The sequence below is a fragment of the Coregonus clupeaformis genome, chromosome 1, assembly GCF_020615455.1.
Source record: "Coregonus clupeaformis isolate EN_2021a chromosome 1, ASM2061545v1, whole genome shotgun sequence".
NCBI lineage: Eukaryota > Metazoa > Chordata > Actinopteri > Salmoniformes > Salmonidae > Coregonus > Coregonus clupeaformis.
The window spans coordinates 51,227,975-51,240,854 of NC_059192.1; the positions used below are offsets into that span (position 1 = coordinate 51,227,975).

At 43.6% G+C, this 12,880-nt stretch overlaps 1 protein-coding gene across 4 annotated transcripts in view; it reads left to right on the forward strand.

The window, feature by feature from the left end:
- LOC121570217 (latent-transforming growth factor beta-binding protein 1-like) overlaps window positions 1-12,880 on the forward strand; it is a 153,319-nt gene that overhangs the window by 114,385 nt on the left and 26,054 nt on the right. For all 4 annotated transcript variants that reach the window (XM_041881703.1, XM_045221705.1, XM_045221703.1 and 1 more), the window contains 7 exons: window positions 146-271; window positions 2,263-2,388; window positions 2,654-2,773; window positions 4,077-4,199; window positions 8,730-8,852; window positions 9,481-9,600; window positions 10,172-10,300. In XM_041881703.1, the coding sequence (XP_041737637.1) occupies window positions 146-271; window positions 2,263-2,388; window positions 2,654-2,773; window positions 4,077-4,199; window positions 8,730-8,852; window positions 9,481-9,600; window positions 10,172-10,300 (867 nt within the window). The remainder of the gene's footprint in view (window positions 1-145; window positions 272-2,262; window positions 2,389-2,653; window positions 2,774-4,076; window positions 4,200-8,729; window positions 8,853-9,480; window positions 9,601-10,171; window positions 10,301-12,880) is intronic.

A 12,880-nucleotide genomic window follows, 5' to 3' on the forward strand; every position in this document is an offset into this window, starting at 1 on the left:
CCACTTTGCTACAGTGGTCATTTGAAATAAACACTATCTATACTCATATTACTTTAATCCACTTACGTTAGCATGTCAGTATGTCTCTAAGCAAGTTGACCCATGTTCCATCCCATGTCTCCTGCCTTGCTACATCGGTGAACAGATGTTGATGAATGCCTGGAGTCTGCATCACTGTGCTCCAACGGCCGCTGCAAGAACACTCCCGGCAGCTTCCTGTGTGTGTGCCAACCAGGCTTCATGACAGATGAGGAGGGAACCAGTTGCATTGGTAAAGTCATTTCACACACATACCACCACACTCCCTGAGATTCAATACATGTTGTGCACCGCAGCAGCACACATTTGGATAGCCGTTTGGGTGTTTTCATTTTAGTTATTTCCCCAGTTGTCTTCAGTATAGTTCCCCATTGGCATTATCCCCCCTCCCTGGAGATAGGGGCTGTGTTTTAGGAGATGACCACAGTGTGGCCCATTAGCGACGTCCTCCCCATCCTCCTCCTCATCCCAGGATATAAATACTGGGAACACTGTCATTAGATGGTTTCTGGTGTTTCTACACAGGTTTTCTCTTCCACAAAATGACACAAAATTAGGTTTGCGGAGGCAAAAAGCCGGCGATTATTTCCCCATAACGGTACTGTAACAGTCGAACATCTGAAAATGAAATATGAGGATATAATTTATCACTGTTTGCCAGGGATTTATATGTGGATTTGAGTAATTGATCTATTATTAAGAAGAGCACAAAAACAGGCAACTTAGAAGACAACAGCCCTAAACTTCTATAGACGGATGGAACATAGAGTGACTGGTTGTACTTGAATCCAATGATGAAAAATAAACTATACTGGAGAAAAATATAAATGCAACATGTAAAGTGTTGGTCCCATGTTTCATGAGCTGAAATAAAAAATCCCAGAAAATGTTCATACACACAAAAATCTTACTTCTCTCAAATGTTGTGCACAAACTTGTTTATATCCCTGTTAGTGAGCATTTCTCATTTGCCAAGATAATCCATCCACCTGACAGGTGTGGCATACCAAGAAGCCGATTAAACAGCGTATTTCTGTCTGTAATAAAGCCCTTTTGTGGGAAAAACTCATTCTGATTGGCTGGGCCTGGCTCCCCAGTGGGTGGGCCTGGCTGCCAAGTGGGTGGGCCTATGCCCTCCCAGGCCCACCCATGGCTGCACCCCTGCCCAGTCATGTGAAATCCATAGATTAGGGCCTAATGAATTTATTTCAATTGACTGATTTCCTTATATGAACTGTAACTGAGTAAAATCTTTGAAATTGTTGCGTTTATATTTTTGTTCAATATAAAAACACTTTGAAAACACTTACTTAACCAGAGGTAACACTACATGACAAGTTAAAACCGAAAGAAAGTTTGCACTTTGTCCAGTATGTTACTTGCCTGTCATCATTTTGTTAAGTCATGCATTTACACTCTCTACTTCAGGGTGGGGGATGTTTGGTTTCTAAGGAGGGGAGTGGTATCCTGGATACCAAGCTGAGGAGGTTCTTTTTTTGCTATCACACCGTTTAAAAGGCCAATTAGAGTCCCTGTTTCCTTCCTTGTTGGTTCTGTCTTTGGTAAAGTCCCACAGGAAGTCCCACCCAGGGCCCTCAGAGGAAGTTTCTGTCACGTTAAGCTGGCATTGGTCCATCTTAGGGGGTTGGGAGGGCATGAAGCAGAGACAGGCCTGGCATGAATCAGCAATGTCCATGTTATTCAGTTAAAGTCAAGGAAAGAGCGTCATGAGCCACTCTCCTAGCCCTCTGTAATGCCAGACTGTCCAAATAGTTTAGATAGATGGATATCACTCTCAGACTGGGGTACATAGAGATCTGGCACAGATCTACGGATAGACCAGGAGATTCCATCACTTTAGCCCGAACTTCCGCTGCCCTTGTTGATATTGGACGGAGTAATGTCTGACATGTTTGTAAAACAGAAATGACACAGCACTAAAATGATTTGTACCGCATTTCTCCAGGGTTTTGGGGATTATGCTTATTTTCTTAATGGTTTTGGGTGAGTACCAAGAAAGGAATGATTATTCTTGAAAGATTTAGTATCTTTGTTGGAGCCAAGTGACCACTCTGCTATCCTCAAATCTCTCCTTCTCGCTCCCACCTCCATCTCTCCATCTCTCCCTCCCTCCCTCCCTCCCTCCCTCCCTCCCTCCCTCCCTCCCTCCCTCCCTCCCTCCCTCCCTCTCCCCTCCTCTTCCTCTCTGTATCCCTCGCTCAGATTTAAACGAGTGTCTGAACCCCCACGCTTGTCCTGAGGATGGCTTTTGTGTCAACAGCGTGGGTTCCTACATCTGTCAGTACTGTGACAGCGGCTACAGGATGAGCCCAACAGGCCAGTGTGAAGGTACAGGATGCGCCCTTCAACGATTTGGGTTCTATTTTGAGAGCTTTAGGGCCAGGAGAATTAGAGGGGGGTTCATGGTAAGACAAGGCAATGGCTGTTTCTGACCTATAAACAAAATGATATGCATATGGCCTACTCACACATCACCCACACTTAAACCAATGTCCTTTTGTGGTGTTGATTCAGTGTTTGCCTCTCTCCTTGCCTCTCTTTCTTTCCCCCCACCTCTATACTCTCTCTCGCTCTCTCTCGCTCTCTTGTGCAGATATAAATGAGTGTCTGGACATGGGTGTGTGTCCATCCGGCATGTGCATCAACTTACTGGGCTCGTATGAGTGTGATCCATGTCCAGAGGGCTTCCAGGGCCAGGGAGGACAGTGTGTCGGTATGTGACTGGACATTCTCCTTCTCTCACAAATAATCAGGAGCATCCAAATTACTGAAGCGGCTTGGCTCTGAATTCAAATTCCTTCCACCAATTTGTAGTTGGGAAAAAAATAAAAATAGTTGAGTGCGTGTGCGTGCGTTTGCTTTTGTGTGTATGTGTGTGTGGGGGGGGGACAAAGCTGTTAGGTGTGTGCTTTGTCCTGGGGCATTGGCTCATCCCCCACTCCATCTCTCTTACTCTCCGCCTTTACTACAAAGTCCAAGAGTTTCCTCAGAACCCCTGAGCCACGGTGTTGGTTCACAGCTTCGTCGTCTTCTCAAAGCCCTCACACAGACTGTATTTCTGCCGGGGGATTTAGTGAGATGATATCAGTATTTATAATTTATAATACTACCCTGCACTTACAGTTATAAGTGTTTACCCTGCTGTTGGTCATATACAGAATACAGTGCTGTAGCCATCTTCTAAAACTCACATAATCCTAGCTCCAGGACATCATGTGAGCTGCCTGGGAGACCTGCAGCAGAATCAACGCACACATTCTACGAGTGAATTCGCTACACTGAATGGACAGTATTCCACAGCCATATTATTTAACCATGAATTCCTAGGAATAATCAAATCTCATTCCTAAACCATTTCTGTTTAATGGACAAAGAACACCTCAGGAAACAAATTCAGTATATCTGTATACGCTCAGTATAAGTCCCGCAAATCAACCAATTAAAAAGCCACCATATGGACCCACATTTTCCTGGAAGTCGACCGGTTTCTGTTGAAACCATAGGTGCGTCACTTCCAGAGAGAACGTGTTGCATGTGGTGGATGGTTGACTGTGAGGTTGTGAGTAGTATTCACACAGTATCCTGACCCAGCCAAGCCACAGTGGGTAGACATGGGGCAGGTCAGGACAAGAAATCATTAGGCCATGTGACACGTAGGTCGACCTCAAGAGTCTCACGGGAGGTAGTGGTGCTCGTTTAGGTCCTTAGCTAGATCATGCCAACTGTCAATGGGTCTGTGTCTGTGTGGTTGTGTCTTATCCAAGATAATGAGGTTTGTTAACACACATTATGCAGTTCCAGGTGCATTACCTTAAGCCAGGTGAAGATTGACCCAAACATTGGTTTTGAGATCCATTAAACACACTGTGAAGCATGCAAGAATACCAGTGTGCTGGAGTTTCGTTTTCTAATATCATATCCGACATGGAAGCATGTTTAGACATTTGAGATATTAAACACATTGTAAAAAACTTTGACTACATTTCTTTCCCCCCTGTTTTCTTGACTCTGCCCAGACGTAGATGAATGCCTGCACCAGTCAACTTGTGCCAACGGGAAGTGCTCCAACTTTGAGGGATACTTTGTCTGCTCGTGTAACGATGGATTCACGCTCAGCTTAGATGGACAATCATGTGAAGGTAACACCCTAATTGTAGTGCTTCATGGTTTTATGTGACTTTCAAATGACAACCCAAAACTAGCCCTACCAAGTCCCTGAATGATCTAGAAGACTGGATGACATTATTACTGGTTGATATCATAGTTTAGAGAGAATCACAATTATAGTCCAAACTGAATTAGCCACTGGTTAGAATCTTCAAGAAAACCCATAAATGTAAACAGCATAACAGCTGCAAAGAACAAATGCCTTAAAAGTAAGTACATATTACTTCATAATCACTTATTTGTTCTGGCACTGTTTGTACAGTATACAGTGGGGGAAAAAAGTATTTAGTCAGCCACCAATTGTGCAAGTTCTCCCACTTAAAAAGATGAGAGAGGCCTGTAATTTTCATCATAGGTACACGTCAACTATGACAGACAAAATGAGAAAAAAATATCCAGAAAATCACATTGTAGGATTTTTAATGAATTTATTTGCAAATTATGGTGGAAAATAAGTATTTGGTCACCTACACACAAGCAAGATTTCTGGCTCTCACAGACCTGTAACTTCTTCTTTAAGAGGTTCCTCTGTCCTCCACTCGTTACCTGTATTAATGGCACCTGTTTGAACTTGTTATCAATATAAAAGACACCTGTCCACAACCTCAAACAGTCACACTCCAAACTCCACTATGGCCAAGACCAAAGAGCTGTCAAAGGACACCAGAAACAAAATTGTAGACCTGCACCAGGCTGGGAAGACTGAATCTGCAATAGGTAAGCAGCTTGGTTTGAAGAAATCAACTGTGGGAGCAATTATTAGGAAATGGAAGACATACAAGACCACTGATAATCTCCCTCGATCTGGGGCTCCACGCAAGATCTCACCCCGTGGGGTCAAAATGATCACAAGAACGGTGAGCAAAAATCCCAGAACCACACGGGGGACCTAGTGAATGACCTGCAGAGAGCTGGGACCAAAGTAACAAAGCCTAACATCAGTAACACATTACGCCGCCAGGGACTCAAATCCTGCAGTGCCAGACGTGTCCCCCTGCTTAAGCCAGTACATGTCCAGGCCCATCTGAAGTTTGCTAGAGTGCATTTGGATGATCCAGAAGAGGATTGGGAGAATGTCATATGGTCAGATGAAACCAAAATAGAACTTTTTTGGTAAAAACTCAACTCGTCGTGTTTGGAGGACAAAGAATGCTGAGTTGCATCCAAAGAACACCATACCTACTGTGAAGCATGGGGGTGGAAACATCATGCTTTGGGGCTGTTTTTCTGCAAAGGGACCAGGACGACTGATCCGTGTAAAGGAAAGAATGAATGGGGCCATGTATCGTGAGATTTTGAGTGAAAACCTCCTTCCATCAGCAAGGGCATTGAAGATGAAACGTGGCTGGGTCTTTCAGCATGACAATGATCCCAAACACACCGCCCGGGCAACGAAGGAGTGGCTTCGTAAGAAGCATTTCAAGGTCCTGGAGTGGCCTAGCCAGTCTCCAGATTTCAACCCCATAGAAAATCTTTGGAGGGAGTTGAAAGTCTGTGTTGTCCAGTGACAGCCCCAAAACATCACTGCTCTAGAGGAGATCTGCATGGAGGAATGGGCCAAAATACCAGCAACAGTGTGTGAAAACCTTGTGAAGACTTACAGAAAACGTTTGACCTGTGTCATTGCCAACAAAGGGTATATAACAAAGTATTGAGAAACTTTTGTTTTTGACCAAATACTTTTTTTCCACCATAATTTGCAAATAAATTCATAAAAAATCCTACAATGTGATTTTCTGGATTTTTTTTTCTCATTTTGTCTGTCATAGTTGACGTGTGCCTATGATGAAAATTACAGGCCTCTCTCATCTTTTTAAGTGGGAGAACTTGCACAATTGGTGGCTGACTAAATACTTTTTTCCCCCACTATATGTGACATAATGAATGAATGACTGCCTGTCTAAGACTCTGCCCTGTAGCTCAGTTGGTAGAGCATGGTGCTTGCAACACGAGGGTTGTGGGTTCGTTTCCCACGGGGGGGCCAGTATGAAAATGTATGCACTCACTAACTGTAAGTCGCTCTGCTAAATTATTAAAATGTAAGACTGTCAGTTTAGCACGGCGAAGCACTTTTCCCACAGTGTCTTTAATGCCAGTCACAAGGCGCCTTGCTTAAGATGGAGACCTTGTAGTGCAGGTTTATAAATCATTCAGAATTGGCCTGGCAGCGCTCAACCTTTTCAGAGGACCGTAGTGCCCACAGTGAAGCTTTTGAGCCCTGCTAAATAAATGATGGAATTTCAATAATCACCCTGGGCTGTTTGGGGCAATGAAAGTATATGAAACCCTAAGAGTTGCAACTCAAGTTGCTATGGTATATCAATATCTCGTCATCTTTCTCCCAATATGCCACATCAATATCTCTCGCTGTTTACCTGGCCCACCTTGCCCTCTTGCACCTGAAATTAGAATAATCCTTTCCCTGCTACCTTGCTCTGGGAGTCTGTGTATCAAAGAATCGGGCGATTCTACTCCAGGAAGGCTCGAAAATAGAATATATGTTCTGGACATTTTTATACATGATTTTTAAATTTGTAACACAACACCATTTCTGCCCTTTTTAGACCTATACATGCCTCCTGTAAAACCCTATGATCCGTGAACCGCACATGATACAGACAACATCTTGGTGTCATTATACTCTTATAGGGAGTCTGTCTAGATTCTGAGCCCACTAGCTTATAGAGTATATTGTTTAAAACAATATGTATAAAAATTTACAAAATAAAAAAGGGTACTTTGAGATATTCCTATCAATATTTCTTATGTTTAATAAATTCATGTGAAAAAGACTCCCTATTTGAGAGCACACTATAAGGAGTATAATGACACCAAGATGTTGTCTGTATCATGTATGGTTCATGGATCATAGGGTCTTAGAGGAGGCATGTACAGTGGCTTGCGAAAGTATTCACCCCCTTGGCATTTTTCCTATTTTGTTGCCTTACAACCTGGAATTTAAATGGATTTTTGGGGGGTTTGTATCATTCGATTTACACAACATGCCTACCTCTTTGAAGATGCAACATATTTTTTATTGTGAAACAAACAAGAAATAAGACAAAAAACAGAAAACTTGAGCGTGCATAACTATTCAACCCCCCAAAGTCAATACTTTGTAGAGCCACCTTTTGCAGCAATTACAGCTGCAAGTCTCTTGGGGTATGTCTCTATAAGCTTGGCACATCTAGCCACTGGGATTTTTGCCCATTCTTCAAGGTAAAACTGCTCCAGCTCCTTCAAGTTGGATGAGTTCCGCTGGTGTACAGCAATCTTTAAGAGATACCACAGATTCTCAATTGGATTGAGGTCTGGCCATTCCAAGACATTTAAATGTTTCCCCTTAAACCACTTGAGTGTTGCTTTAGCAGTATGCTTAGGGTCATTGTCCTGCTGGAAGGTGAACCTCCGTCCCAGTCTCAAATCTCTGGAAGACTGAAACAGGTATCCCTCAACAATTTCCCTGTATTTAGCGCCATCCATCATTCCTTCAATTCTGACCAGTTTCCCAGTCCCTGCCGATGAAAAACATCCCCACAGCATGATGCTGCCACCACCATGCTTCACTGTGGGGATGGTGTTCTCGGGGTGATGAGAGGTGTTGGGTTTGCGCCAGACATAGCGTTTTCCTTGATGGCCAAAAAGCTCAATTTTAGTAGTACCTTCTTCCATATGTTTGGGGAGTCTCCCACGTGCCTTTTGTTGTTTTTGGCCACTCTTTCGTAAAACCCAGCTCTGTGGAGTGTACGGCTTAAAGCAAAGGTGGTGAATACATATACACGCACCACTTTTCCGTTATTTTCTTTTTATAATTCTTTGAAACAAGTTCTTTTTTTCATTTCACTTCACCAATTTGGACTATTTTGTGTATGTCCATTACATGAAATCCAAATAAAACTTTATTTAAATTACAGATTGTAATGCAACAAAATAGGAAAAACGCCAAGGGGGATGAATACTTTATATGTATATGTCTAAAAAGGGCAGAAAATTGCCACTTTCATCATGATTTTCAACAAACAAAAATATGTAAAAAGCATCTCAAACATCCTTCCCCCTACTATTTCTTAAGTTAATAGAATCTCTATGGTGTGGACAGCATTAGCATTCAATATGCGGTAGAAAGGCCTACAACATTGACAATACTTTGTGAACACAGCTTTCGCATTTAATTCACATTAATTAAAGTATTATTACTTCAACATTTTTATATGATAGACATGTTATGCCTCTTCTCAACCTCAAATAGGAATGGGCCATGTTTGATGTTACTGACTTTAGCGACACACCTCAGAATCCTCAATGCAGCATCTGAACCTTGTAAATGTCTTGTAATATTAAAAAAAATATATAAATGCCTTAATGTTGCTGGATCCCAGGAAGAGTAGCTGCTGCCTTGGCAGCTGCTAATGGGGATCCTTAATAAATACAAATACCTTACTGCTTTTGTTTGATGCTTTGTATGATAGTTTTGCCTTACTGTGCTGTGTGTTGTGCCCCAGATGTGGATGAGTGCCAGGATGAGCAGGTGTGTACTAGGGGGCACTGCCAGAACACTGAGGGTTCTTTCCTGTGTAACTGTGGGCCCGGCTTCAGGGCCTCCCCGGCAGGGGACCAGTGTGACGGTAAGACTCTTACTACCCTCTGACTCTTACCATTACACACTGACTTACACCATTATACGCTGACTCATACCATTATACACTTACTCATACGATTACACCCTCAGGTTCACAAATACACACTTTCTCATTCAGAACAATGTCCTACTGTGCAGTGGATATTTGGGACACTTTGCAGTTAACTGTGTTTTTTTTTTTTTTTTTTTTACATATGGGTGGTCCCGGGGATCGAACCCCGGGATGCTCTACCAATAATCTAATTGAATGTATTTTGAATCATGTAATGTATCAATACACCAATTTATTCATAACACTCTCTTTCTTTTGATTGTTGAACTTTTATTGCTGTCAGATGTTGAGGTTTGTTGATGGTTCAGGAATAAATCTCGAGTTTTCTTTCTGTTTTATGAATCCTACAAACACCTCATAGAATCTAGCTGCCCTAATTAAAATCCTAAAACTGACTCACCCACCACGCTCATATCTTCTATCTGCCCATAAAGCACAGTGTCTGTGTGTGTGTCCATGCATATGTGTGTATGTGTGTGCTTATGTGTATTTGTGTGTGTTCACACGTACAGTATGTGCGTGTGTGTGTTGCCTGCATTGAGAGCTGTACCTGTGGTTGCAGATGTGGATGAGTGCCAGGAGCTGACCTGTGACAGTGTGGGCCAGTGTGTCAACAACATGGGCTCCTACCACTGCATCTGCCCCCAGGGCTACCAGCAGATCAACGGCACCAGCTGCCTAGGTATAGGCCATTCGCTCCTTCACCTACTCAAAACATACATGCAAAGATGTACACACACGTACACACACACACGCACACACACACACACACACACTGACACAGATGCAAACAGACACAAAGACACCTTCACACTATTTATTTTTATTAAAAAATAAATTATATATATATATGTTTGTTTTTTTAGGGGGCATGACTATATACACACAAACACACACACACATACAGCTGTACACACTCTCTCACTCATACGTTAACTTATTCTGACATACACACACTCTCATCATGTGAGTGTGCCAGAGAAGCTGAGAGGCCAGGTGATGTCAGTCTGATGTATCAGGTGATGTCACACATCTCCCTTGCCTGTGGTAATGCTGCTGTCATTCTTCATTATGTGTGTGTGTGTATGCTTGTGGTGTGTATGTGTGTATGTGTTTGTGTGTACGGAGTAATCAGAGACAGAGGCACCTGCAGCTGTTGACAAGCCTCTGGCCTGTATCACCCCTCCTTCCCTGGTGTGTCAAGTTGAATGACCTCACACCTGTGTCTTGTTCTGGCTGGTTGTCCCCTACAGATGTCGACGAGTGTCTGGATGACTCGGAGCTGTGTTCCCCACACGGGGAGTGTCTCAATGCTGAGGGCTCCTTCTACTGTGTCTGTGAGAGAGGCTTCACTGCCAGCCAGGACACACACACCTGTGAAGGTAGGCCACAGAATAATATGACGCACTGCTTCTTCCAATGATCTGTAGTTGTTGTGGCAGTGTTTATATGAACCAACAGGACTGGTGGTATATGATAAGGCTTTAGAGTGGTTAGGAGTGTTCAAAATCAAATCAAATCAAATCAAATTTTATTGGTCACATGCGCCGAATACAACAGGTGCAGACATTGCAGTGAAATGCTTACTTACAGCCCTTAACCAACAGTGCATTTATTTTAAACAAAAAAAGTAAGAATAAAACAACAACAACAAAAAAGTGTTGAGAAAAAAAGAGCAGAAGTAAAATAAAGTGACAGTAGGGAGGCTATATATACAGTAAAATAAAGTGACAGTAGGGAGGCTATATATACAGGGGGGTACCGTTGCAGAGTCAATGTGCGGGGGCACCGGCTAGTTGAGGTAGTTGAGGTAATATGTACATGTGGGTAGAGTTAAAGTGACTATGCATAAATACTTAACAGAGTAGCAGCGTAAAAAGGAGGATGGGGTGGGGGGGCAGTGCAAATAGTCCGGGTAGCCATGATTAGCTGTTCAGGAGTCTTATGGCTTGGGGGTAGAAGCTGTTGAGAAGTCTTTTGGACCTAGACTTGGCACTCCGGTACCGCTTGCCGTGCGGTAGCAGAGAGAACAGTCTATGACTAGGGTGGCTGGAGTCTTTGACAATTTTGAGGGCCTTCCTCTGACACCGCCTGGTATAGAGGTCCTGGATGGCAGGGAGCTTTGCCCCAGTGATGTACTGGGCCGTACGCACTACCCTCTGTAGTGCCTTGCGGTCAGAGGCCAAGCAGTTGCCATACCAGGCGGTGATGCAACCAGTCAGGATGCTCTCGATGGTGCAGCTGTATAATTTTTTGAGGATCTGAGGACCCATGCCAAATCTTTTTAGTCTCCTGAGGGGAATAGGCTTTGTCGTGCCCTCTTCACGACTGTCTTGGTGTGTTTGGACCATGATAGTTCGTTGGTGATGTGGACACCAAGGAACTTGAAGCTCTCAACCTGTTCCACTACAGCCCCGTCGATGAGAATGGGGGCGTGCTCAGTCCTCTTTTTTTTCCTGTAGTCCACAATCATCTCCTTTGTCTTGGTCACGTTGAGGGAGAGGTTGTTGTCCTGGCACCACACGGCCAGATCTCTGACCTCCTCCCTATAGGCTGTCTCATCGTTGTCGGTGATCAGGCCTACCACTGTTGTGTCGTCGGGGGCTGCTCACTGATTCACTGACTCATTTATGAACCAAGAGGACTGGTGGTATATGATAAGGCTTTAGAGTGGTTAGGAGTGTTAGGGGGCTGCTCACTGATTCACTGACTCATTTATGAACCAAGAGGACTGGTGGTATATGATAAGGCTTTAGAGTGGTTAGGAGTGTTAAGGGGCTGCTCACTGACTCACTGACTCATTTTGTCACATGTTCACACAGTCACTCATTCACTCTCTCACGTCACTCTTTCTTCAGTGTGTGCACACACTTGCACACACATGCAGTGTAGTACAGGGTAATGGCACGTACAGTAAACGCCATTTACGCACCTTTTTTATTTTGTGCAAGAGTTTACCCACCTATTGCAGAAAAGTGCATTGATAATATAGGGATCGTTACTTTTTTCACCCCCATCGGCCGTGAACGGCGATCAGCGTTTACTCAACTACTACTACTAACTTGTTTTACTATTTCAGCACTACACACACAAACACACACACAAACACACACTCATACACACACAATCTTTCCACAACACCAGCTGTTAAAGGGGTGGTTTGATTGATAGCAGTCCCATGTTTGGCTGTAGTTTTCTCTGGTTCAACTGATGTTTATCTGACATTTATATGACGTTAGTCGGATGCTTGTCTAACACCTCCGTCTGCTGCCGCGTGGTCCCTCCGCTCTGCCGGCTCTGTCTCTTTCCCTGCCGATGCCTTGTTGCTCCTGGAAGAGAGTGGCTTTTATTTCTTTCACATATGGCTCCTGGTATTTTTCCACCAAAGACCTTCATGCCAGGAGTCTTGCCCCGTGCCAGAGTTGTTTTAAATGCCCTTTCCTGCAGTACAAAAAATAGAAAAAACAAAGAAGGAAGCCTTTGAGCTCGCTGTCTAGATTAGGAGGAATATTTTCTGCTGCATTCTGTTTCTCCTGATTTATGCAGAAGCTCAGGCTCAGTCAGTGAGGTCCTCCGTGTGTGTGTGTGCGAGTGTGTGTCTGTGCGAGTGTGCGTGCATGGAGTGTTGGACAACATATGCAACACTTACCACTACAATTGACATAGTTTTTGGTCCTAATCTGCAGTCATCCAATTTTCTCTTTTCATGTAATTTCACTAATCCTATTACTAAGGAAATGAATTAGGCGGATGCTCCATAGTATGTGAGCATCCTGCATGTTTTATAAGTCTATAAAGCAGAGTTAACAGCAGATGGCTTTCGCAGGTGGCATCACTGAGGCTGAGGCTGAACTAAAGACAGACACATGATCCTCCCAAACTGAAAGGAGACAAGCAGAGGAAATAGCATTTACTGCTAGGGGAGTTCTCCTCTCCCCTCCTCCCTGTGATATAAACATGTT